At 40.3% G+C, this 21,153-nt stretch overlaps 2 protein-coding genes across 2 annotated transcripts; one reads left to right on the top strand and one right to left on the bottom strand.

The window, feature by feature from the left end:
• The first annotated feature begins 734 nt into the window (after nucleotides 1–734).
• On the top strand, nucleotides 735–15,543 carry cfap43 (cilia and flagella associated protein 43). The gene is made up of 37 exons (XM_086180623.1): nucleotides 735–1,563; nucleotides 1,665–1,918; nucleotides 2,242–2,338; nucleotides 2,426–2,593; nucleotides 3,445–3,580; nucleotides 3,671–3,815; nucleotides 3,927–4,009; nucleotides 4,132–4,263; nucleotides 4,353–4,469; nucleotides 4,573–4,650; nucleotides 4,727–4,875; nucleotides 4,980–5,083; nucleotides 5,223–5,372; nucleotides 5,912–6,072; nucleotides 6,200–6,364; nucleotides 6,448–6,578; nucleotides 7,085–7,250; nucleotides 7,418–7,495; nucleotides 7,617–7,742; nucleotides 7,826–7,930; nucleotides 8,019–8,135; nucleotides 8,600–8,797; nucleotides 9,427–9,633; nucleotides 9,767–9,853; nucleotides 10,088–10,168; nucleotides 10,615–10,743; nucleotides 10,827–10,946; nucleotides 11,035–11,142; nucleotides 11,363–11,449; nucleotides 11,520–11,608; nucleotides 11,743–11,944; nucleotides 12,360–12,472; nucleotides 12,772–12,931; nucleotides 13,023–13,187; nucleotides 14,114–14,194; nucleotides 14,717–14,870; nucleotides 14,955–15,543. Exons 1-37 carry the CDS (start codon nucleotides 1,397–1,399, stop codon nucleotides 15,128–15,130), a joined length of 4,986 nt encoding a protein of 1,661 aa, XP_086036749.1. The 5' UTR covers nucleotides 735–1,396; the 3' UTR covers nucleotides 15,131–15,543.
• sfr1 (SWI5-dependent homologous recombination repair protein 1) lies at nucleotides 15,402–16,747 on the bottom strand. Its single transcript, XM_086180624.1, has 3 exons — nucleotides 16,447–16,747; nucleotides 15,819–16,163; nucleotides 15,402–15,739 (listed from the first exon to the last, which is right to left on the bottom strand). The coding sequence occupies exons 1-3, from the start codon at nucleotides 16,528–16,530 to the stop codon at nucleotides 15,551–15,553; spliced, it is 618 nt and encodes a 205-aa protein (XP_086036750.1). The 5' UTR covers nucleotides 16,531–16,747; the 3' UTR covers nucleotides 15,402–15,550.
• Nucleotides 16,748–21,153: the final 4,406 nt, after the last annotated feature.

Below are 21,153 nucleotides of genomic sequence, written 5' to 3'. Positions count from 1 at the left end.
TGAAGGTGGATTCAGGTCTTCAAAAAAGAAGAAAATGGTATTTATCAGTATGTTACATAATGTGGGAATCATTCCTTTCCTGAACCAGAGGCCAATCATGCAAAGAAAAAAAAAGCTTCAGTCACAGGGAAAACTGGGATCCTTGCACTCTGTGCAAAAACTCACACTGCCTGCCCATGTTTCCCAGTGGCAGGTGTTATTAGCAATAATTTGCTATAAATGGATGTCGGACGTATCATTCGAGCTGTACAACGTGATTCAGAAGCATTCTGTCCTTACACTTCAGCATTCACTTTGCACTAAATTGCAAATGTCCATTCTAAGATGTTGCACATTATGTTGGTGTTCATTTAAAGCTGATCAACTAAGAGAAAGTGCATGATTGAGAGAAGGTGCCAGCTTTGTGGAGGCGGGCTTATTCAAAGGTTTTTTGTGTTTTAATTGTCGCTGTCTCACTGCTGAGCAGCCAAAGATTGGACGGAAGGAGAGGAACACATTACAGGAGAGAAAAAAGGAACAGAAAGACAACTGTAGATTTAATTTTTGTTTTCGACTACGGTAGTAGTCAATATTCTGTCTGGTTATGTGCCATGTTAGGAGGTCATTTTCAAAAGAAGAAACTCACCATTCTAAAAATAAATCAATCGATTGAAATTGTAAGAATACATACGATTAGAAAAATTGTATTTTAGTACACTTTCAGGCTTTTGGAGACACTTTTATAGGCACTCCTATAGCTCACAAGTGCTCTGAGAAAATTGTGCACCATATGACAGGTTTCACTCCTAGATTAATCCTAGGAAAAAACTGTCACGGATCAGCTCCTGATGTAATACCTCACCTGGCGTAAACTCAGGTGTTGGAATGGCACAAAGGGAGATCTTCTCTCAGGTTTGTCTTTCGTGTTCATCTTGGAGTTGTACAATAAAAGTAGAAGTACACTGCAACAAAACGGAGTTTAAAAAAGCAATAGAGGAACGTGTTTTACTTAAATTTGGTACGTATTTGGATTCCTTACATGACATGAAGGTTATTCAAAGAAAAAGAATTTAAATAAAATCTTGCAATAAGAGGAGGTATTTAAAACATATGTAAAGAGATAACGGTCCTAACTAGAAATAGTTTTATTTTATCGGAGAGTATGTTTATTTTTTTCAGTTAAATGACATTAAGAAGAATGTGCGTTCTTACAATCGCTGATGACTTTACCTTCTTTGACTCTTCAGACACGCTAACAATAACGCCGAATGTTATCAGTGTGACTACCAAGAACGCCGGTACAAATGAGGGGAGAATGTTGACAATTTGTGTTCTTCAATATTTGATTTAAACTACAGCATTGAAGAGTAACTGGAAAGAAAAGTGAAATCATGCGTTCAGGTGAGGTTGCTAGCTCATGCTCACTGTGTCTATTACTTCCGGTGAGGGGGGTGTCTGGTTGCCATGGATACGTACAACTTTCCCTTCGTTCCTAGCTAATGTAGCTGTTCAAACAGTGGGTTTTGACTACTTGCTTCATATTTATGTGAAAATGAACGATTCCTTTGGAAGTTTAGAAATAAGGTATGTCACATACTTACTTACAAGTGCACCTATTACGTGTACAGGTAATTCGTTCACGTTAATATTTGTCTTTTTTTTTAACTTAACGTTGTGCCCTCCAGGTGGATAAAGGGTTTTACAAACCAGAATTTGGAGTTCGTTGACAACGAAACAGTGTGTTACACATGCGGGAGTCATATCTGTTTCCTGAACTTGGAGACAAAAAAGCAAAGTGTGTTTCAGAGCCCTGGCAGAGGCGCTAGTGTCTTGACAGCGAATGGAAACACCGGCATTTTTGCCTTCTCGGAGGAAAAGCTCACGCCATCTATATTTGTGTTTACTTTCCCTGAGCTTCAGTTGAAGAATGCCCTCAAAGGTAACTCAGAATTTACTTTCAGGCCTGTCCCAATAATAGATTTTGTTAGACAATAAATTGCCCCAGAAATTATGGTGTTAATTGTAATTTTTAGAGTATTTTTATGATAAGGATAACATAATAGCATAAATATGCAGGTGCACTCCTTCAAAGAATGATTTTTAATTCCTTGGAATATCAGTCAGAGATTAAAATAGGAAAAATAATAAAAAATATATAAAATTGACCACAAAACAGGTAAGTTTGTTTTTGTTGTAACTTAACTGTATGTTGTTATTGACTTGTATGCATCCTCATGTCAACAATAAGACTCATGTTCCTAGGAACAGCACAACTGGACTACAAATCTCTAACTTTAAGCGATGGTGGACCATATTTGGGCTGTTGTTCCACTTTACCAGACTACACTATAACAGTGTGGTAAGAAACACACCATCTTCAATTATGCTGTAAATATTCTTGATTTAGATTAGCAACTGTGACTGTAATTCTGCCTGTGATATGCAGGAATTGGGAAACTGCGGAGCCCCTTTGTGCATACACACAAGCTGGGCAGGATGTGATTTCTCTGGTGTTCAACCCTTTGAATTGGTTCCAGCTTTGTGCTTTTGGCAAGTCATCACTCACTGTCTGGAATATCGAGAAGAGCGCCAGCATTCATGTCCTAAAACCAAGGTAAAGCAAATGTGGTGTTAGACTTCTCTGACTTGATTCAAACCCTTTTAGGGGTCTTTCACGCGAGATCTCCTGGTTGAGTCCATTCCAAGACATTTATGCCTACACAACTCTTCCCCTTTTGGTCCCTTATGTTAGGATTTTGGAGGGTGTGTCCAATCCACTTGAAATAATGGTTTAATCTTATTAAACTGGTTTAAATTGCAATTCTCAACTGTTAGTGTCTACACGCATGGCAATTCACTCTCATGATTTAATGTGATTTTTGTGCTTTTCTATGAATAAAATGAAAATCTTGCAGTTCCAGAGAAAAACAAAATTTTTTTCCCCCTAAATTCTACAAAGAACCCCCCCACACACAAAAATTGAGGTCAGTACTCATTTGCCGTAAAATGTAGTATTTTTGTGTCATTAGGTGAAAGGATTATGATTTTTATGAATGCTACAGAACTAAAGTAGCACTTTTTTGAAATTAATTTATTTACTCAGAAATCAGAAAAACAAATCTGAATCTGATATTTGTGAAATTGTTTGATATTTGATCCAATAATCAATTGCAAAAACAAACAGTCAACTACTACTAAAGAACTTGTAGAACTTTTACAACCGTCGACCATGTCACTTTGTACAAACATGAACCATTAAGTTACCATATTGCTCATTGGAACTTTGACTTTGAAAATGTACCTGAGGTCAATGAAACTGTTAATCGTGCTAATGCTTATGTTGATTCTTGTGCAAAATTGAGTTGTATAGTATTGTGTGAACAGTGCCTGTTTATGGAGTTAGTCCCTATTATTCATAGATAAATAAATGTTATGGTTTTTTTTTCATGTTTTGTGGTGTTGCAGTGTGATAGAGCTTCCAGCTGCTGATGGTTCCATTGTTGAGAGATTGCGCTCCCCCTCTCCTACTGCCAACTTGGAATTTACCTATTTTGTTCCAGAAATGCCTCCATCAGCCATCATGGGACTCAGGGGAGATGGGGTATTGTCTTACTGTCACGTAAACACAACAAAATAACCACCAGCTCCACAGGTGGATCTGTTTTCTTATTTAACTGTGAATTTTACACAGACTGAACTCTACAGCAAACCCAGACTGACTCCTACTGCCATCTGCTGGACAACCACATCAAATCTGTATGTGGGCTGTGAGGAGGGCTTTCTGCTGCTTGTAGACCCAGAGAGCCTCACTGTGTCAGTCCTCTTCAACCCCACAAGTAAACACATGCACACACTTGGACTTGCTGGTGCTCTTCTGTATTTGTATTACCTTATATGGCAATAGCAAAAGATATTAAAGAATGTATTTGTGTTACACTCTCTTTCAGCTGCCGATGACACTCTTGAGCTAAAGCAGAACAAGTTTCTAGCTTTCGCTTTTCACAGAAATGCTTTGATTGCTGCGGGGGAGGTACGCACTCATTCACACATTAATGTCTACTTGGCTTGAGTGTAATTCCTTCAAACTTCCTCAGTGATCAGATGTGGAATTCTAGGCTTCTGAAAATATTCCTTAAAATGTTCGCGTTACAGGAGAGCGTGGTGTACAACCTGCAAATCCAACAGGCTCAGATTGTCATCAAGCAGATGTGGCACTTAGAAGGACCTGTAACTACGGTTATGTTCTCCCCTGACCATGAAACATTACTTTTTTCTTCCGACATGGTGAGAACTTGAGGGTGCTGTTATGTGGCTTTCTATTTAATGATATCACCACAAAAAAAAAACAACTAACCAGGCTTCTTGTTCTACAGGGGCAGATTTATACATTGCACCCAACACATTCAGAAGATGTTGTGAAGATCTTAGATGTTGGAAGCAGCAACTTTGTAGCAGCAGCTTTTCTACAATCAGACCAAAGCATTTGTGTGGTAAAATCCTTGTGTTGCCCAAGAACAAAAGAGTCCTCTCTTGTAATGGTGTTATTCAGGTCACTGTGAGTTGACCGAGATGTGTTTTTACTGCTGGTTGTAGTCAGTCAGGGAGACTGGAGACCTGCAGCTGTGGTCCGCAGAAGGAATTTGCCTGAGTTCGCTGTCTCTTCAAGCTGAGGTCAGAGTCATTCCCCATGAACACATAGATGTGGTGTCACTTTTAATTGATTTTTTTTTCATGCGCGTCTGTTTAGGTGACGAGTCTGGCCTGCTGTCCTATTGTACCATACGCAGCTGTAGGGACAGCTTCAGGGAATGTGCTGTGGATTGACCTGAGCAGGGAGCAGCAGCCTCGCTTGGTTCACCAGGCTCATCTTTATGATGGACCTGTGAATCACCTAATGCAAGTATCCTCCATCATGCCTAAATAGAGAGAGTTGTCTCCCTGCGTCCTGGTCAGGAAAGCAAGAAGGTAAAATAAGATTTTTATTTTTATTTTTTTTTTAGTTTTGATCAAGATGGACACTTCCTTCTCACTGGTGCCCCAGATCCACATGTCTATGTGCTAGAGGCAAAGCCATCCAAAAGATTTTCTATCATTGGGTACACAGGTAATGTAGATACTGTGTTACAGTTTTACGCATACATATCATTTGAGTTCTGCAAGTATTTTAGCTTTAAATTATAATATATGGAGGTTATCTCTGAAGCGCTCTGGTGTTTCAACTTTATGTGGTTTTCTTTTCACAGTTGTTCCTGGACCGGTTCTTTCTCTGTCCACTCAAAACTTAAGGGAGAGTGAACAGGTGCAAGTTCTTGCACTCTGCACCGGACAGGAGGGCAAAACTCGTGATAGCACAAATCTCACTCTGTTCACTCTGTCTCTAAGGGACCTTGCAGGTGAAGAACTGATAGAGTCAACTTATTCCAGTTCCAGGGCTGGTTCAGATTTGGTGCAAAACTTGGGCCTAGCTCAGTGTGTTCTGATAAGAAATGAAACCACTCCTGGCCATACGAAGTATAGCCAAATCATTGCTGGTTGAGAACCAAGCCTTCTGGCGAGAGGCGGCGCTCGAACCCAGAACCTTCTTGCTGTGAGGTGCACAGTGGTGCTAACCACTGCACCACTGTGCCACCCATTAATTATTGATTATTATATTTGAACATCTTTTAATAGAAATCAAAAACATACTTCAAAAAGTCACATTTTATTGTATATTATTGTATACTATTAACATCAATCAGAATCACTAAACAGGTGCCATCTCAGTAAAATAAACAGGTTATGATACAATACAATCTGCCCTAAAAAATATTGAATACCTTAATGTTTATTACATTGATAGATTATTTCATTTATTGCAAGCTGGTAAAACAAATCAGCAGGGTTTATTTTTTTGCTTTGAAAATGATTGTGATGTTTCTCTACTGTCCTGCAGGTCCAGATTGTGTAGACCAGGATGGTTGTGTGTCCGATCATGTCCTGAAAGTGTCTAAATATGAAATGCCTCATCCAGTTAACTCCTGTGTTCTTGGGGTCAGTGACATCTATGCTTACTGCCACCGGAGGAGAACTCTCCAGCAATATCAGCTTCCACAGGTTTGCTGTCATCCACCTGAAATGGCCTTATAGCAAAGTTAAAGCATAGCATTATTTTGCACTTTTTTGTTTTGTTAAACATTCCAACTGTTAAGGAGTTGTCTCTCTCCCTGATTCATCCTCTCAGGACCCGAAGAGCCTCTCTCGTAAGCAGGGGGTCGAGCTAAAACAAGTACAGGAGGTGAAAGGCCATCCTCTGGGTCCTGCCTCCCTTGCGCTTTCACCTGACCAGTTATGTTTGGCCTCTTGGGGCCGAGATGGCCTTCTGCGTATCCAAGACACGACTAGCTTGGTATGAACCTGCCTTGTTTTCTGATTTTTTTAGAAATATAATTATTTTCCATGTGTATCATGCTGCTGTTATTGACCCTACAGGAGTGCTACATTGAACAACAGTGTCATTCCTCCCGCCTCAATGGAGTTCGAAGTGTGTCATTTTCTGCAGACAGCCAAACTCTCCTCACCGTTGGCTTTAAAGTCAGCTCTCTTGTGTGCACAGATCTCAGGTACAGCTGTGAACTGTCTATCATGCTTGTTTCAGCTGTGACCAGTAGAGGGAACTGTTGCTTTCGATGCCACTTATGGTTTTATACTGTGAAGAAGTAGTTCATCCAGAGGGATTGTGACCAATACATGAAGGGAGTTAAAATCCAATGAACCATAGACACAGTTTATCAGGTTGATCAAATCTATTGAAGTATAACAGCAGCACCAAGGAAACTTGGTGAACAGTAGCTGTACGCAGTAGTTGTTAGTTGTACATACAACTGAGAACAGAGTGTAGAGATCAGAGATTAAAATCAGAATATCTTTGGTTCATCTGCTCCAAGATGAGGTCAAAACTTGAGCTCAAAGTTAGAGGTTATTAGGATGGCGTGTAGCTGCCAGACTGGGGTGAAGTAAAGTCCAAATTAGTCAGGATAGTGTCACAACGTGTCTGGGTAAACTACGCTTGCCGATGTCACTTCTGTTCTCTGTGTGTTTTCTTATGTTTTTCAATTGCTCCATACAGACTTAAAGGTTTGGATGTTGATGAGCTAAACAAATCCACTCAGTCCAAACAAACTATGCGTAATCACTTGACGAACACTGCCAGTTCAGAGACACTGGCCCTCATGGGCTTGCATGAGTGTGGCCAACAGTCTTCTATTGGCACTGAAAAACCAGAGGACAGTAAGGTAAAGACTGTTTTATTCCAGAGCTTTTCTAAGTAAGAGGTGGGTGTCGGCAGGGGACTTCAAACTTGCAGAAACACTTGGTAAAATATCCACATTTAACTGCTTCAATAAGTTTGTTTCAATTGAAATCTTCCCCGTTTCCCATCTTTATACTGCGTGTTGACCAGACTGCAAAAGAGGAAAATCTTCAGTATATTGAGAAAAGGGAAAACATGAAGGAAAGACTCAAAGAGATCTGTGACATTGTAAGTTAATTGACATCGTTTGACGTATTTGCGATGAGCTGAGAAAGATCGTCTTTTTCAAAGGTTCTTGAGCAAAGGTTTTCTTGATGAAAAATAAGATAGGAGTCATTTGTATTGTCAGATCCAGGAGATGATCCATGAAAATGATAATGTCCCAGAAATCGAGCGTCTAGACCTGAGGGAGTTCAATGTGAATATTGAGGAGCAGAGGAGGCTGGCTGCCATGATTAAGGAGGAAGTTACAAGGGTAATGCATGCTCAAAATACCCTTAGGATTTTGAATCGTTCACTTTGATCCGAGCTAATTGTGGCAGTGACCCTTGATTATAGGTGAGACAAGAAATAACGCTGGGAACTGCGGAGCGATCTCACCAGTGCGATGTTATACGGAGAGAATTTTGGGATTCTATGAAGGTCAAGGGCAGAGCAGTAAAGGTAGAATATTCATTTTCTCATGATCAAATTTACACAATTTTTTGATTTGCACACAAGTATTCTATTTGCCTCTGGCTGTCTTCCACAGGCCTTTCACTCTGAGCATGAAGTGAAGAACTACCCCCTGAAAGAGCGAACAGAAAAAGAGTTGGAGAACCTCCGTAATGTTGAGAATATAAGGATGTTGGAAAAAGCCGCCTGCACTGTAAGCAGTCTGGTTTACATTCTGGTGAATGCTGCATAGTGATGCACATGTGATGAATTAGAATGGATTTGATTATGTTTATTGAGTTTAATGTAAAACAGTGATCGAGCAAACAGCAGTCTTACATTTTGAACATTTTTACTCCCCAAAAATTTGTTTTAAGGCAGTACTATTCAAGTCAACACACATTTACTGCTGGGAAATAAGTTAATGTTTTGAATCACTGTCCTATCTCTGACCTTTCACTGTCATTTCTTTTTTAAATGCATTTCTCAGTGCCAGGCCAACAGCGTTGAAACATCCCAAGATTTATGACTGTGTGGCCAGGAAAGAGTTGTTACGAGCTTTCCCTCAGCTGCTATATTCTTGGGATAAATTTTATAGTCCTATGGCCTCAGATTCAATCTTCAGCATTTATTTCATTCCTTTCATTCAACATGTTTGTCCCCAACTTTTATCTACAGCTGAGCAGCCAAAAGCAAAGTTCCAGCACAACCAGTGATCAGGACCAAGAGCTGGAAGAGGAAACAAATGAGGCCTCTGAGAGTACTGAAGTAATGGACAGTTACTCCGTTATGTTAGGATGCTCACATCCTGACATGTACAATCAGTTCATTGTGCAAACCACGGAACAGAGGATCAACCAGATAATTCTGCTACAGGTGGGAACCAGTTACGAAGACTGTGTCTCATGTAGCGCTTTGGTCAAAAGTTGATAGCAAAATAAATAAATCAATAAAACATTAGAAAAATCTTAGTGAGTGCATACCTCCAGCTCTTTCTGACCCTTGAACTTTTGTGCTCCTAATTAAAGCAACAAAAAGCGATTAGTGGGCCCTTGCCACCCTGCAAACCCCACATCATGTGGCTATTTTGGTGAGCAGTTGGATTTCGAATGAAGCGGCAGACTAATGCATGCAAATGTCACTTCTTGCACCTGACTCGTGGTTCTACAGAACACACGCTTGCTATGTACTGTATTTTTATACATCATATGAAGACCAGTTTGATTTTCCTGTTTGTCACATCAGACTTGCCTATGACTAATCTGCTTCAAATTTTGATAGGTTATTCTTTCCTTGGCCTGTTCTACGCTCTTATTACAATGTTTGGTAAAAGTTGGCATCATAGTTTAGTGTTTCCCTGCCACTGAAACAATATCTTCTAGGCAGAGGGAGTAAAACATATATGTGTGTGACTTGTATAAACAGATTGCTCATACGCACATGAATCTGTTATTGTGATCATAAAAAAGTATTCTCTGTACTTTTCACTCAACTTAAAAATGTAGGATGTAATCTACCGACTCAAGACAGCTTTCAACGTTGAATTCAATGCCGTCCACAAGCAAAAGGTGCAGGAGATCGACCGCGTGAGAGACAGGAACAGGCAAATCAAGGAGATCACATCAGCGCTGGAAATGGACGTGAACCCGTGGGAACCTGATCTGACGGACAGAGAGTGTCCAGAGCGCTTGTTCAGTGTGGCTGACTCAGAGGTCTGGGACTTCATGAAAATGATGATGTTGATTTAATTAACAAAGTTTAGAAGTTGACGTACATGCTGGTTCTGTTTGGTTTTCACACTTTATCACTGAGAAACTGTGTGTGTGTGTTTCTGTCCCATTGTAGATAAAAGCAGAAAAATACCTCACCCCAGAACAAAGAAAGGAGGAGGAGAGGAAGGAGCTGGAAGAGCAGAAACGAGTGGTTGCCAAGGTATGCAGTTGCCATAATGAATGTGTTTTTGTTTTTCACCTTCTGTTTGTCACTTCTTCCAAATTTCTCCCCATGCATGTCAGAATTTTATGATTACTATTGTGACTGAATTCAACAGTTCTTCAAACATTTTGATGTTGCGGTGATATAAAAAATATATAATCCAAGTCATAAATTGGAATTTCTGTGGATCAGTTCTTTTTTTACTGATCAGTTTTGTCTTTTTTGTTTCAGGGTGATAATGTCAGAGGAAGGGCTCTTGATGACATGATGGAAGGAGCACTCAAAATGAAAAAAGGGGACTTTTTGAAAATGGTAGGATAAAGTATTCAAATTCTAATTGTCAAAGCTTGCTAAGGCTAAATCCTGTAATACCTTGATCCCACATATGTCCCTGTATAACTGTGAATAAATTATCTCAACAGCAGTTCATCTGATTGATGTCAAACTTGCCTCAAGGAAGTTTAGTACAGGGTTTGAAGTCTGTGGTCTAAATGGGTCTGATATCAAAGTAAGATCTCTGAGTCAAAAGTCAGAGACAAGGGAGGTTTCCTAATGTTACACAACCTGCAGTTCATCAAACAACAGGCTCTGCACTTGCCTCTCTCCTTTGTCAGCTTCATCGATTCAAAATTCATTTCTCTTTTATAGCATCTCTTACAGTTTGACACAAATGACATTGCAGACAGCGCTGTCCTTGTATTCAATCCCATTTATTTCTGCATGAAGTGCTCATACTTTCTATTGAATGTACTCCACAGGAAATACCTCTGCCTGAGTTTGCTCTGACCAAACCTGACAGGGAATGGAGTCCGGAGGAGAAAAAAGTCTTTCAAGAGTATGAAAAGAAAGCCAAAGAGCTGAGCGCAGAGAAAGAAAAGTACAAAAAGGTATGAACAGCTAATGGATTCATACCTGTGTTTTTCTTCAGTGTTCCTCTGTTGTAGCTAATCTGTGAACATTATTATTTTAGTCACTGGAAATTGAAATGAAAAAACTTCAAGAAGCCAACAAGGATGCTACTGAACTCTTTGATGAAACACTTAAAAAGCTATTCGAGAGGAAAATTAAGTTTGAAATGGCGATAAATCAGGTGAGCCTGCGATGACATGCAGTCTGATATCCTTGGTATTAGACACTGTAAAAGCCTTGTTTAATGTAGATTTTGATGTATTTTACAGGAAGAGCTCAAGATTGCTCACCTGGATTATTCAGTCCACATGGAGGGGGTGATGGGGAATCAAGAAAGGGAGCTCAAGCTCAAACTTGATAAAATGTTGGCTTACAAGGTTAGAAAACACACTAATGTTGAAGGAATTTAGGACTGCCAGCTTCAGATTCTGAAATTTGTGAGAAAAAAAGGTTACATTTTTAGGTTCTGTTATATCATTGCATAACACAGGTGTGGTTTTGCGAGAGCTAACCTGCATTGCGCACCAATTAGATGAACTAACATTCATCATTTCCCGTACCTGATACTGGCGTCTTTTTGATGTGTGTCTCTTCCAGGATGAGGCTGGAGAAAAAGTGAAGACCCATGAACGAGAAGTAGAATTGTTTCAAGAGATTTATGACAGCGTTGTAGCTGAGGACAAAGTATGCTTGCGAATAAAATGCTGACATCCCTGAAGGTCTGTGTATATTTAATATATCGATGTTTCCCAAGGTTCTTGACGAAGAATTCAGGAAGAGTTTCCCTGATGTACCAAGACCTGTTGTCAATCGCCTGTATAAACTATTTAAGCGTAGACCCAGGTTTGTCGTACCTACAAATTCATTAAAAACACAAATGCAGTTCTGCTGAATTACCAGTAGTAAATTATGAAGCAGATGCTGCAGACAGAGCAGCAATCATATCAAAAGATTATTTTCCTTTTTGAACATTGCAGGAATCAAAAGATGCACATCCAGACCAGCAATCCAAACCCAGAGCAGATTCAGCGTGCTTCTCCGGTTCCTGGTGGGCTTGGCAAAATAGCAGTGGGCATGGAAGAGCTGGATGCACCAACCAATATGCCTGAGGGCTTGAACCTGTCGATCTGGGAGAGGTTTTGTCTTATCCGCGGAACAAAAGTATTGAGTGAGCAAAAGGTAATATGAGGACAGGAACATAAAAAGATTTGACACAACTACAGCACTGAAATACCAACAGCTTGCAGACATAAATCTTTGACTTGGCTCCACCAAGTCTCACTTGATACCGTGTGTACACTGTACAATGTTTCTCAACCAGTGGGTTGGGGCCCATGGGTGGGCTTTGAGTGCCCTCTGTTGAGCCGCAAAATCGAAAATTTTTAAAGTATATGTTTCAGCCATATGAAATTTATATAAATATTTAAATGATAACTCATTAGTTCTGCCAATATACATTTTCAAACAACGTCAGCAATTTGAAATGCTCAGTTTGGAGCTAAGAAGTTAGGAAACTTACACAAATGACTAAAGGGGTTTTCCTCTGTATTTGTGGTGCTAGTTGTCCATTAACTGAGTGACGCCTCTTTTGCAGGTCCGGGAAACAGCACTGACTTTAGCTGAGATGAAGGCATTCTTGCTCAAGAGGAGAGATGAAGACGAGGCCGCTCAAAAAGAGATCAAACGTCTCACTACTCAACTTGAGAGGTACGATTGGGCTGTCAACAATTCTAATTGAATACAAGAGTGCAGTGCCTGCTGTTGGAGACACGGGGCCATGTGTGGGATGACATCATAAATCCTCCAACACACCCACAGGCAGTGAATCCTAACTTGCTTTCCCCTCTAACAGGATATACAACTGTTTCTTCTTAAATGCCAATGCTTTTGACACAATTTGTTTTGGTCCTTGTAACTTAGTGTGTCAATGAAAAAAAGGCTCATGCAGCTGTTCGAAAATGCGCACTGAAAACAAGTGTTGTTTTTGTTTTTCTGCTCCCTTCTAGGGTGCATGAGGAAAGGAACCGTTTACTTCTAGACACTATGGTCCAGGTCTTGCTCAAACAGGGCCAGGTGGAGGTGTCTGCCACAGAATTGGCTCGTGATTACAGTGACTCGGTACTCCTCTGCAGAACTGTGGTGGATGACCTCAACACAAAGATCAATGTAAGTTTAGATCCTAGACTTAAAAAATTGAACAGTTAGCCTGCACATGATAGTAGTAGACATGACATTGTTATGCTCTTTGTCCAATCAGGCACTTGGAGAACAGAAAATAGCCAGGATGGTGAAGACCAAAGACTTGCGTACTGGCATCATCCGGCAGGAATGGGAAAACAAGAAGAAGAAGATGCAGAAAGAGGATCTCGAAAACAAAGCGAGGGACATTCAGAAGTTACACCTCACCGAAGATCATAAGGAGGTGAGTGTGGATGAGTGTTTGCCTTTAAAACTTGTTGTTAAGCCTGGCTTAAAGAGGGGAAAATACATACTAATTGCTTATGGGTAGTAAACTGAGTTTAGTGTATGTAATTTTGACATGCTAATTATATGTTATACATTTTCAATTTTTTGCATCCGCTTGAAATGGTGATAAAACTTATACTCTTGAGGTGAAAAGTTACCTCGTCTGGAACTCTGGCCAAACCACAGTCGCTGTTATCGAGACAGGTATTTTGGTTTTGGCAGTAATAAATGATGTGCTAGGAGATAAATGTTACCATACTCAAGAGTAGATGGATAATCTATTCTATTCATACGAGCACTCGTCCCTTTTTATTTTCTCTTTTGCGACTTTTTAACCTTTTAAACTCAGTTAAGACTTGTTCTTCATCCCCTTCAGCCATGTTTATGCCTAAAATTCTGTGTTTACAGAAAAGCTGTTCTGCTTCATTTGGCAGCAGATGTAAATCTGAGGCGTGAACAGGCAGCGTCATCAAATACAAAACATAGTAAGAAGATGCTCCTGGCTTTAAACCATCAACCTAAAACACAAGAAGAATTTCACAGAGTTTCTGGTTGAGGAACTAAAGATCCAGTGAGTCATGCATCATCCTATTATGAAGCTGATGAGCGTGACAAAGAAAAATGTGTCTGAAGGCCCGAATGCCAGTTTCATTTGGCAGGAGGTTCAGGTTGCTCAGCTGTGGCGGGGCATGCAGCTTCCTGTCATTGTTTCAGCTCCCTCTAAACTTAAAGGCCAAAAGTTGGAAAATAAGCAAAGAGACTGTCAGGGATCTTTTGATTAAATCTTTATACCAGCCTTGTAAAGGGATCTATCATTAAGAGGGCTGGAATAGTCATGAGTACAAACTCAGTTGTCACTTATCACTTATCTCTTCTTTCTAGTATCTCAACAAGACCGATCGGGACTGTCGCGTGACCAGACAGGTTTCCACTTTGAGGGACACGATAGCTTTCCAGGAAAAGGTAACAGAAAAATTGTGTGTTCTCATAAAGTATGCACAAGCAGTTGTAATGAGCCCAAAAATACTTTCCTGCATCACTACTTTGTGACTCCAGAATACCGGAGGAGCTGGCCGTGTATATTTAGCTTGAAGCTAATGGTGACTGATGGCTAACAAAACAGCAAAATTTCTAAAAAAGTCAGTTTACAAACTCAAGGGCATCAGCCGGTATCATCCAGATCTTTGCTGTCCCAACTGACTGTTCAATAATCAGCAAAACTTAAATTTGTTAGAAAAACAAACGATGTATCTGCAATGCACTTAAGAGTTTGTAAACAGATGTTTTTTGGCCAATTTTGACAAACAATTTTACCTAAAAACAAACTATAACCCTTCCAGTTTAGCGCTTGTTCATGGTGCATTTAGCAGAAGTGTCACAAGAAAGTAATACAAGAGGGAAAAACAGCCTTGTGAGTTCAAAAAAGAAAAAAAAAACGCCCTTTAGGTTCCATTACTGCTCATTTATTCTTTACTCCATTTATAGACCCATCAAAAGAACATCCAGAAACGCCTACAAAAAATAAAACATTATAACAGGCAGGCTGCCGTTGAAGAGGAGAAAAAAGCCAAATTAGAAGAAGAGATACAGGAGATGCAGGTTACTGTGTCAGAGATGAAACACATCAGTGGATTTTCAGGTTGTATAACATTCTTTTCCTTTCTAACATACTCATGTTTTTTTAGGCTGCTCAGACTGATAATGTGGCTTTTTTGGTGTTTAGCGGCAGAGGAAAATGAGGCTGCAAAGACAGAGGAACGGTACCAGGAAATGCTTCAGAGGAAGAAGCTTAAGGACACCGCCAGGTCTCAGGAGGAGCAACTGGCTGTCCTCACTGCTGAAGTTGAGCGTCTAAGGATGAGGAACTTCCCATCACTGGACCAGCTGAAACACGACTGAAACCTCTTATTGGAGTTAGGCAAATTGCCAGCTTTGAGGTGGAGTTCCATCTTTGCTGTTGAATGAAATGATGGCCAGTGGATAGTAAAGCACAGCGAGCAAACTGCACTCGGCGACAGCTCAAGACACACACAAGCAACTGATGCTAATGCCCAGGGGTTTTAGCCTCCCAGATAGGGGTCAGGTAAGAGGGAAAGGAGGTTACTAAAACAGAAGAAGTAGTTCAGAGGAAGCTGAAGGACACCACCATAGCCAAACCTTCTTTTCAACAAATAGTTTTATTTACACGCTTCTTCACAAGTAGAATCAACATGAAGCAATGAAAGTTCAAAGGCATCAACAAATGGCTTAACAGATATATTTCAAAAGGTGACTGTCGTGAGTTGTACAGTGATAATAAAACGGATATATGAAGCATATTTAGGGAGTGAAGTCCTCTTCTGTGCGGTCAAAATGCAGAATTCTGTCATCCAGACTAAAGAGGTCCATGAGCTCAGACAGGCTGGCCGTCCGCCCATCTATGTGGAAGTCTGACTGGAGCTCCAACAACGCGGCCTGGGCACAACTCCGCCACTTGTCAATCAGGGTTTGCAGTTGTGCTAAATCATTCTTGAGAGAAAGAGAAGGGAGTGAGTTTTGAAATATTACAACACCCAAATTCAGTTATATTCTTTTCAGGAGATGATACCTTGCTTCTGTACATCTTCACCATCTTGAGTCTGCGTAGAGTCTCCATCTTGTCTTTCACCTCCTTACTGAGTGTGTCTCGTTTTTGTGCAACTTCTTTAGAAGGGCTGTGGTCAGGAATGGTTCCAGGAAACCTTTCACTACTTGATCCGGCTTCTTTTCTGCTTACATCAACACACTGGGGGATCACTGGAGGGTTATTAACTGTCTCCTGGGGATCTGCTGAAACTTGCCGTCCATCCTCCACATCCACACAAAGGCGTTTGGCCACGGAAAAGGGTGAGGTGAAGGAACGCCTCGATCGCTTCAGTCTCGCCTTCAACGAAGCACTCAGCTCCTGACGAGGCTGCTTGGAGACAGACAGATGTTAGCAGGTGTGGGTGGGCATGATCATGCCATTCCTAAAGCTGGGAACTAGTGGTAAAAGAAGTATGCAGTTCTTCACTTAAGTAAAAGTAAAAATACCAAGATAGACGTTACACTATAAAGAAAGTCACCTACATGTAGCAAAGTAAGAAATTCGGTATTTTCTATGGGGGGGGGGGGGGTGCAAGTAAATGTAGTAAAGTAAGTGACAAAGATATGAATACTCAAGTAAAGGACAGATATGACAACATATCATCATTTACCGTTTCTTTAGATCCACAGGACAATGAGCCACAAGGAGAATAGTCTACCGATTTTAATTGGACCGATTTCGGAGTGACCTCCATGGTCGAAACTGATATCAACTCGTACACTAACGCTGTTTTCAAGCCAATAATCTGCCTGAAGATAGGCGACTAACAAGTACTCAACTCATCCTCAACAAACTTCGAAAAACCACAACTTGAAAGACGTCCAATAAGTGATTATCACAATACGCACAAAGATATTTTCGCAAGACAGATATGCATCGAGCAGTCTTGAGACGAGGCGTTCTGTTTTTCCGTATTTTTGCGGATCAAGAAAACCTCCAAAGTCAGTGATTGGACAGGATTCAATGACGTGTAGCCGACAAGGCTCATGGGACTTGGCGTTTGCCCGCTGGAGAAGCTACAGCGTGAATATTCGCAACGTTCTAATTTAATTTGTCAAATCCAAAAGTAAATCGCATCTTCGACTTTTCCTCATCCCTCCTGTTGTGTTTCAATGATCTTAAACGCCTTTTGTGACTAAACAAAACTATTTGTGAGTTTACCGTTTCCAAATCTAACAGGCACCAAAGATTGTTTTGGTTTGCATTTGAACTGTACAATTATATTGAAGACAATAGGAAAGTGTGGACATGCGGGGGAGGTTATACAATATATCCTCTATGTAATGATAATTATAATAATTTTGATGTATTTATTGTATTCCGTTTATTTGGATTTGTTTAATAAGAGAAAAGAAAAAAAATGGCCAAAGAGAAAAGCTCAAAGAAATATATCACCTGTGTGGGTGAGGTGGAAACCCAGTGTGGGCATAAAGCCTCATTAAAAGAAATACATTATTCGATGAATGTATGTTAGTATCACCATCACTCCAATCATAATTAAAATATTAATAATAGTTACAATAGACACAATATTCGGTAAAATATTAAAAGATTATCTTTAAAAAAAATACAACTTTGACAGTATAACAGAACAATTTCAGTTAATTACAAAGTCATCAAGGTGCTTTGGAAGTCCTCTCTATCTAGTCATGTTCATTCAAAATGTACAAATTAATATTTCAGAACTGGGTTCCACAGTATTATACTGCAAGCTGTCCTCGAGATGATACTTTTGGGGGGGGGTTTATTTATTTGTCTAGTTATGTACGAGTTAACTTGACAATTACAACTAAAAACCTTCTCAAGCCTTCTCTCTCACTCATGTACTCCAATGTAAATATAAAAGTACGGATGTGAAGAATTTTACAGTCGGAAGTGGCCGATATATAACATTCAGAAAGAGATTCATTGTGCTACAACCAAATAAAGAGCTTGTCGGTCCAGTGTTGTCAGGCAGTGTTACTTGGTTACCAGGACCGAGTCAGAAGTGATTCAGCTCTTCTCAGCAGATGACTCACCTCTATTAAAAGATTTAGATTCACAAGATAGTAATGAGAGTTGTGCTGATGTACTCATAGTTTAATCGTGTATTTTCACAGCCGCCAGGAGGGAAAATTAAAATGTAATCTTGTAGAAACTTGAACACTTGGCAAGGTGATGTAACACACCCAGGTGACTGGGGGGTTTTTAACATTTTATATGGATGAATTTTGCATGGCTGAGAGTGGAAGGTGTTTACTATGTGTGAGTCAGGACCTTTTTAGTTTGTATTTGAAGTGGTGAACATTCTATTCTGTGTATTGGCCATTTACAAAATGTTTGATGAAGTGATGCTTCACCCAAAATGTGTATTTTACCCTTTAAATACGCACAAATTGGTGTCTAAAACTAACAAATACCCCCCCCCCCTTCTGAATATCTTCTTTGCGACTCCAGAATGCAAAAACAGCCACACAAATATATTTTGCTTGAAGCTAATGGTGCTCATGGGCCACCAACTACGACGGCAAAACTGCCCAAAAATGTCAGTTTAAAAACTCTCAAGTTCATCCCCCAGTATTATCCTCATCTTCTTTTTTCCAGCTGTTTTGCTCAGTAATCCACAAACTCTTTGATTTAACATAAAACAGGTTAAGGCTGCACGGTGGTGCAGTGGTCAGCACTGTCGCCTCACAGCAACAAGGTTCCACGTTCGAGTCCCGGCTCGGGCACGGGATCTTTCTGTGTGGAGTCTCCATGTTCTCACCGTTCCTGTGTGGGTTCGCTCTGGTACTCCAGCTTCCTCCCACAGTCCAAAGACATGTGATTGGGAACTAGGTTAATTGGATACTCTAAATTGATTGTAGGCGTGGCTGTTGGTGTGAATGGTTGTTTCTCTGCATGTGTTGGCCCTGCAATGGACTGGCGACCTGTCCAGGGTGAACCCCGCCTCTCGCCCGTAGCAGCTGGGATAGGCTCCACCCCCCCCCCCCCCCCCGCAACCCTTAACAGGATAAGCAGAAGAAAATGAATGGATGGATAAACGAAGCTAACTGGACCACTTCAAGTTTGGTGCTACCCTGAACAGAGTGCAAGCTAGTTGTTAGCCGTGAGTTGCTGTTAGCTTCAAGTTAAATATAGGTGACTGGCTTTTTCTTCTTTCTGATTCACTAAGAGGAGATGCAGGAGGAAAAAATACCTTAGTGAGTTGAAGAGGTCTATTTCTGTATACTCAAAAAGAAAAATAGTCTTTTTTTGAGAGAATCTTACAGAATTTTGGAGGCGACATTAAAAACAGCAAGGGCGTCTACTCTTCCATCTAACACTGCAATCATGAGCACAAGCGTATATCATGTTAGCACACTTATATCTGCAAAAAAGCAGTAAAATGCTGTTGAGGCGTTTGTATCTAACAAAAAGGTTCAACTCTGTAGTTTAAGCATGTTGCTTTAATTCACTTTTGGCTCTTTTTAATGAGCTTTCTGTCCTCGCCTGACATTTGTTTGGGAACTAAATGGTTACATTCCTGTTTCATGCATGCCAAAAAAAAAAAAAAAATCAGGTAAATATACACATTAAATCCAGCGAGGGCATGAACTGCTGGAACACTTACACACACAAACACACACGCACACATAACGGCACTGTTCTCAATCTGTTCTTTGACATTTCTCCCACAGGGGTTTGCCAGCTTAGAACAAAGTGTGATGCCCATGAAAAGGGCTGCCTCGGTTTTTAACTCTTCAACAATGCCAAAACCTACAAAATTCCTAAGTTTTATTGCCAGTCTGGGAAGTTCTGTTGCGTTATCTTTTTCTTTTTATTGCTCACGATAAACGAACTCTCCTTGGGTGGAGGGAAACAACTACCTGTAGGAGATATTGCTAGTGATATAGCTGTGTAACTGTGAATAATCCAAAGTTATGAAGACAAACTATGTAGCACGTATTCAGTTTGTTGATAAATCATGGTGAGTAATGTTCTCTGGTTTAACCTGATGGTTTTGTTGCAACACCTCAATGCCAAAATGACTTTAACCACGTGTGAACGTTTACATACCACATCCACTTGATACATCTCATTACAATGTAAAGAGATTTATAAAACCAAGTAAATAATGTTTCATTTAAAAGACGTTTTAAAAAAAAAAAAAGACAGTCACAAAGTGTTTCACAGGCTTGAGTAGAAGGCAAACGATAGTACAAGGAGTCAAAAAGTACAGAAAAATACAAATGAAGGGGAATTATCTTTTCTGCAAAGATGAGGTTTGTGTATAAATGTGAACCTTATTTGGACAACTTAAACAGCCGCTGCCATTTTGTGCCTCTTTATCTAAAAAGCTGTTAAACTGAGCAAAAACATGAGTGTTTTGTATCCAACAAGTCTACCGCAAAGCCAGTTTTCCTTTTTTTCCCCTCTTTCTCTTCACCATCCCAACCCCTTTCCGTTAGGTTTGGCATTATTCAAGCTTGCACATAGATGTGAGCAGAGCAGCTCCTCCTCTGTGCACCATCCTTGGGGCCATTTGTTTTCCATCATTTGAGCCGATCGGAGTCATGCTCACTGTGAGTCATGCAGGGTGGGTGGATGTCAGCGCAGGGTGTGGTGGGTGAGGGATCCTCTGGGTTCTTGTGGCTTTCACTGCACAAAAAACACATCTATTTTGGTTCAAAATTGTATAATTGCAAATTAATAGATAGAGCTCTTTTATGTTGTTAAAAAAAACTCATTTGGTTAGAAAAGTTTTGGTCTTGGTTTTTTTTTTTTGGACAAACTTTATATAGTTCATGCGAAAAACAAATGACTGAACATGATATGGGAACGTGTTGCACGCTGCTTCTCAGAAGTAACTAAAGGAAACGGAGAACTGCTCAAAATGCTTAGCAGCCACTTGTGTGATGAGGCGAGCTCTCTGACGAACATATGAGGATTTGAATACTTGTTTACCTCTCAAAATTACTGCGAATGTGGTAAAATACACTTGGGTTGTGTAATAACTCAGTGGGTGAAGCCATACAGGATAAAGGTTCTGTTTCTGACACAAATGTGTGCACCAGATGTGATCCAGCTGCAGCTGGATTGATTTGCTGCACACAATAGATCTGCAGACCTGCAGAGGCGAATCTAGGGGGGGCAGGGCAACAGGGACTAATAACGCTCGCTGAACTTGGAATACACACACACACACACACACACACACACACACACACACACACACACACAAAATCAAATTTACACATTATAATTCATGTCTCGAACAATAGTAAAATTAGGTGCACAGCCTGTTAAAGAGATAGTTCACCAAAATAAAAGTGTTGTTTCTTTGGCTGTTGTTTTG

The sequence above is a fragment of the Aulostomus chinensis genome, chromosome 16 (assembly GCF_037954235.1).
Source record: "Aulostomus chinensis isolate RoL2024-O1b breed Wild chromosome 16, RoL_Achi_v1.0, whole genome shotgun sequence".
In the NCBI taxonomy this organism is placed as follows: domain Eukaryota; kingdom Metazoa; phylum Chordata; class Actinopteri; order Syngnathiformes; family Aulostomidae; genus Aulostomus; species Aulostomus chinensis.
This window is presented reverse-complemented; position numbering and strand designations above follow the sequence as displayed.

Excerpts from the sequence above, each read along its gene's own strand:
- cfap43 (XM_086180623.1), top strand. The coding sequence starts at position 1,397 with ATGCTCACTGTGTCTATTACTTCCGGTGAGGGGGGTGTCTGGTTGCCA. Across the intron at positions 7,251-7,417 it reads AAAAACCAGAGGACAGTAAG|ACTGCAAAAGAGGAAAATCT; the intron begins GTAAAGACTGTT and ends CGTGTTGACCAG. Across the intron at positions 11,609-11,742 it reads CTATTTAAGCGTAGACCCAG|GAATCAAAAGATGCACATCC; the intron begins GTTTGTCGTACC and ends TGAACATTGCAG.
- sfr1 (XM_086180624.1), bottom strand. The coding sequence starts at position 16,530 with ATGGAGGTCACTCCGAAATCGGTCCAATTAAAATCGGTAGACTATTCT. Across the intron at positions 16,164-16,446 it reads CCTGTGGATCTAAAGAAACG|CCTCGTCAGGAGCTGAGTGC; the intron begins GTAAATGATGAT and ends GTCTCCAAGCAG. Across the intron at positions 15,740-15,818 it reads TGAAGATGTACAGAAGCAAG|AATGATTTAGCACAACTGCA; the intron begins GTATCATCTCCT and ends CTTTCTCTCAAG.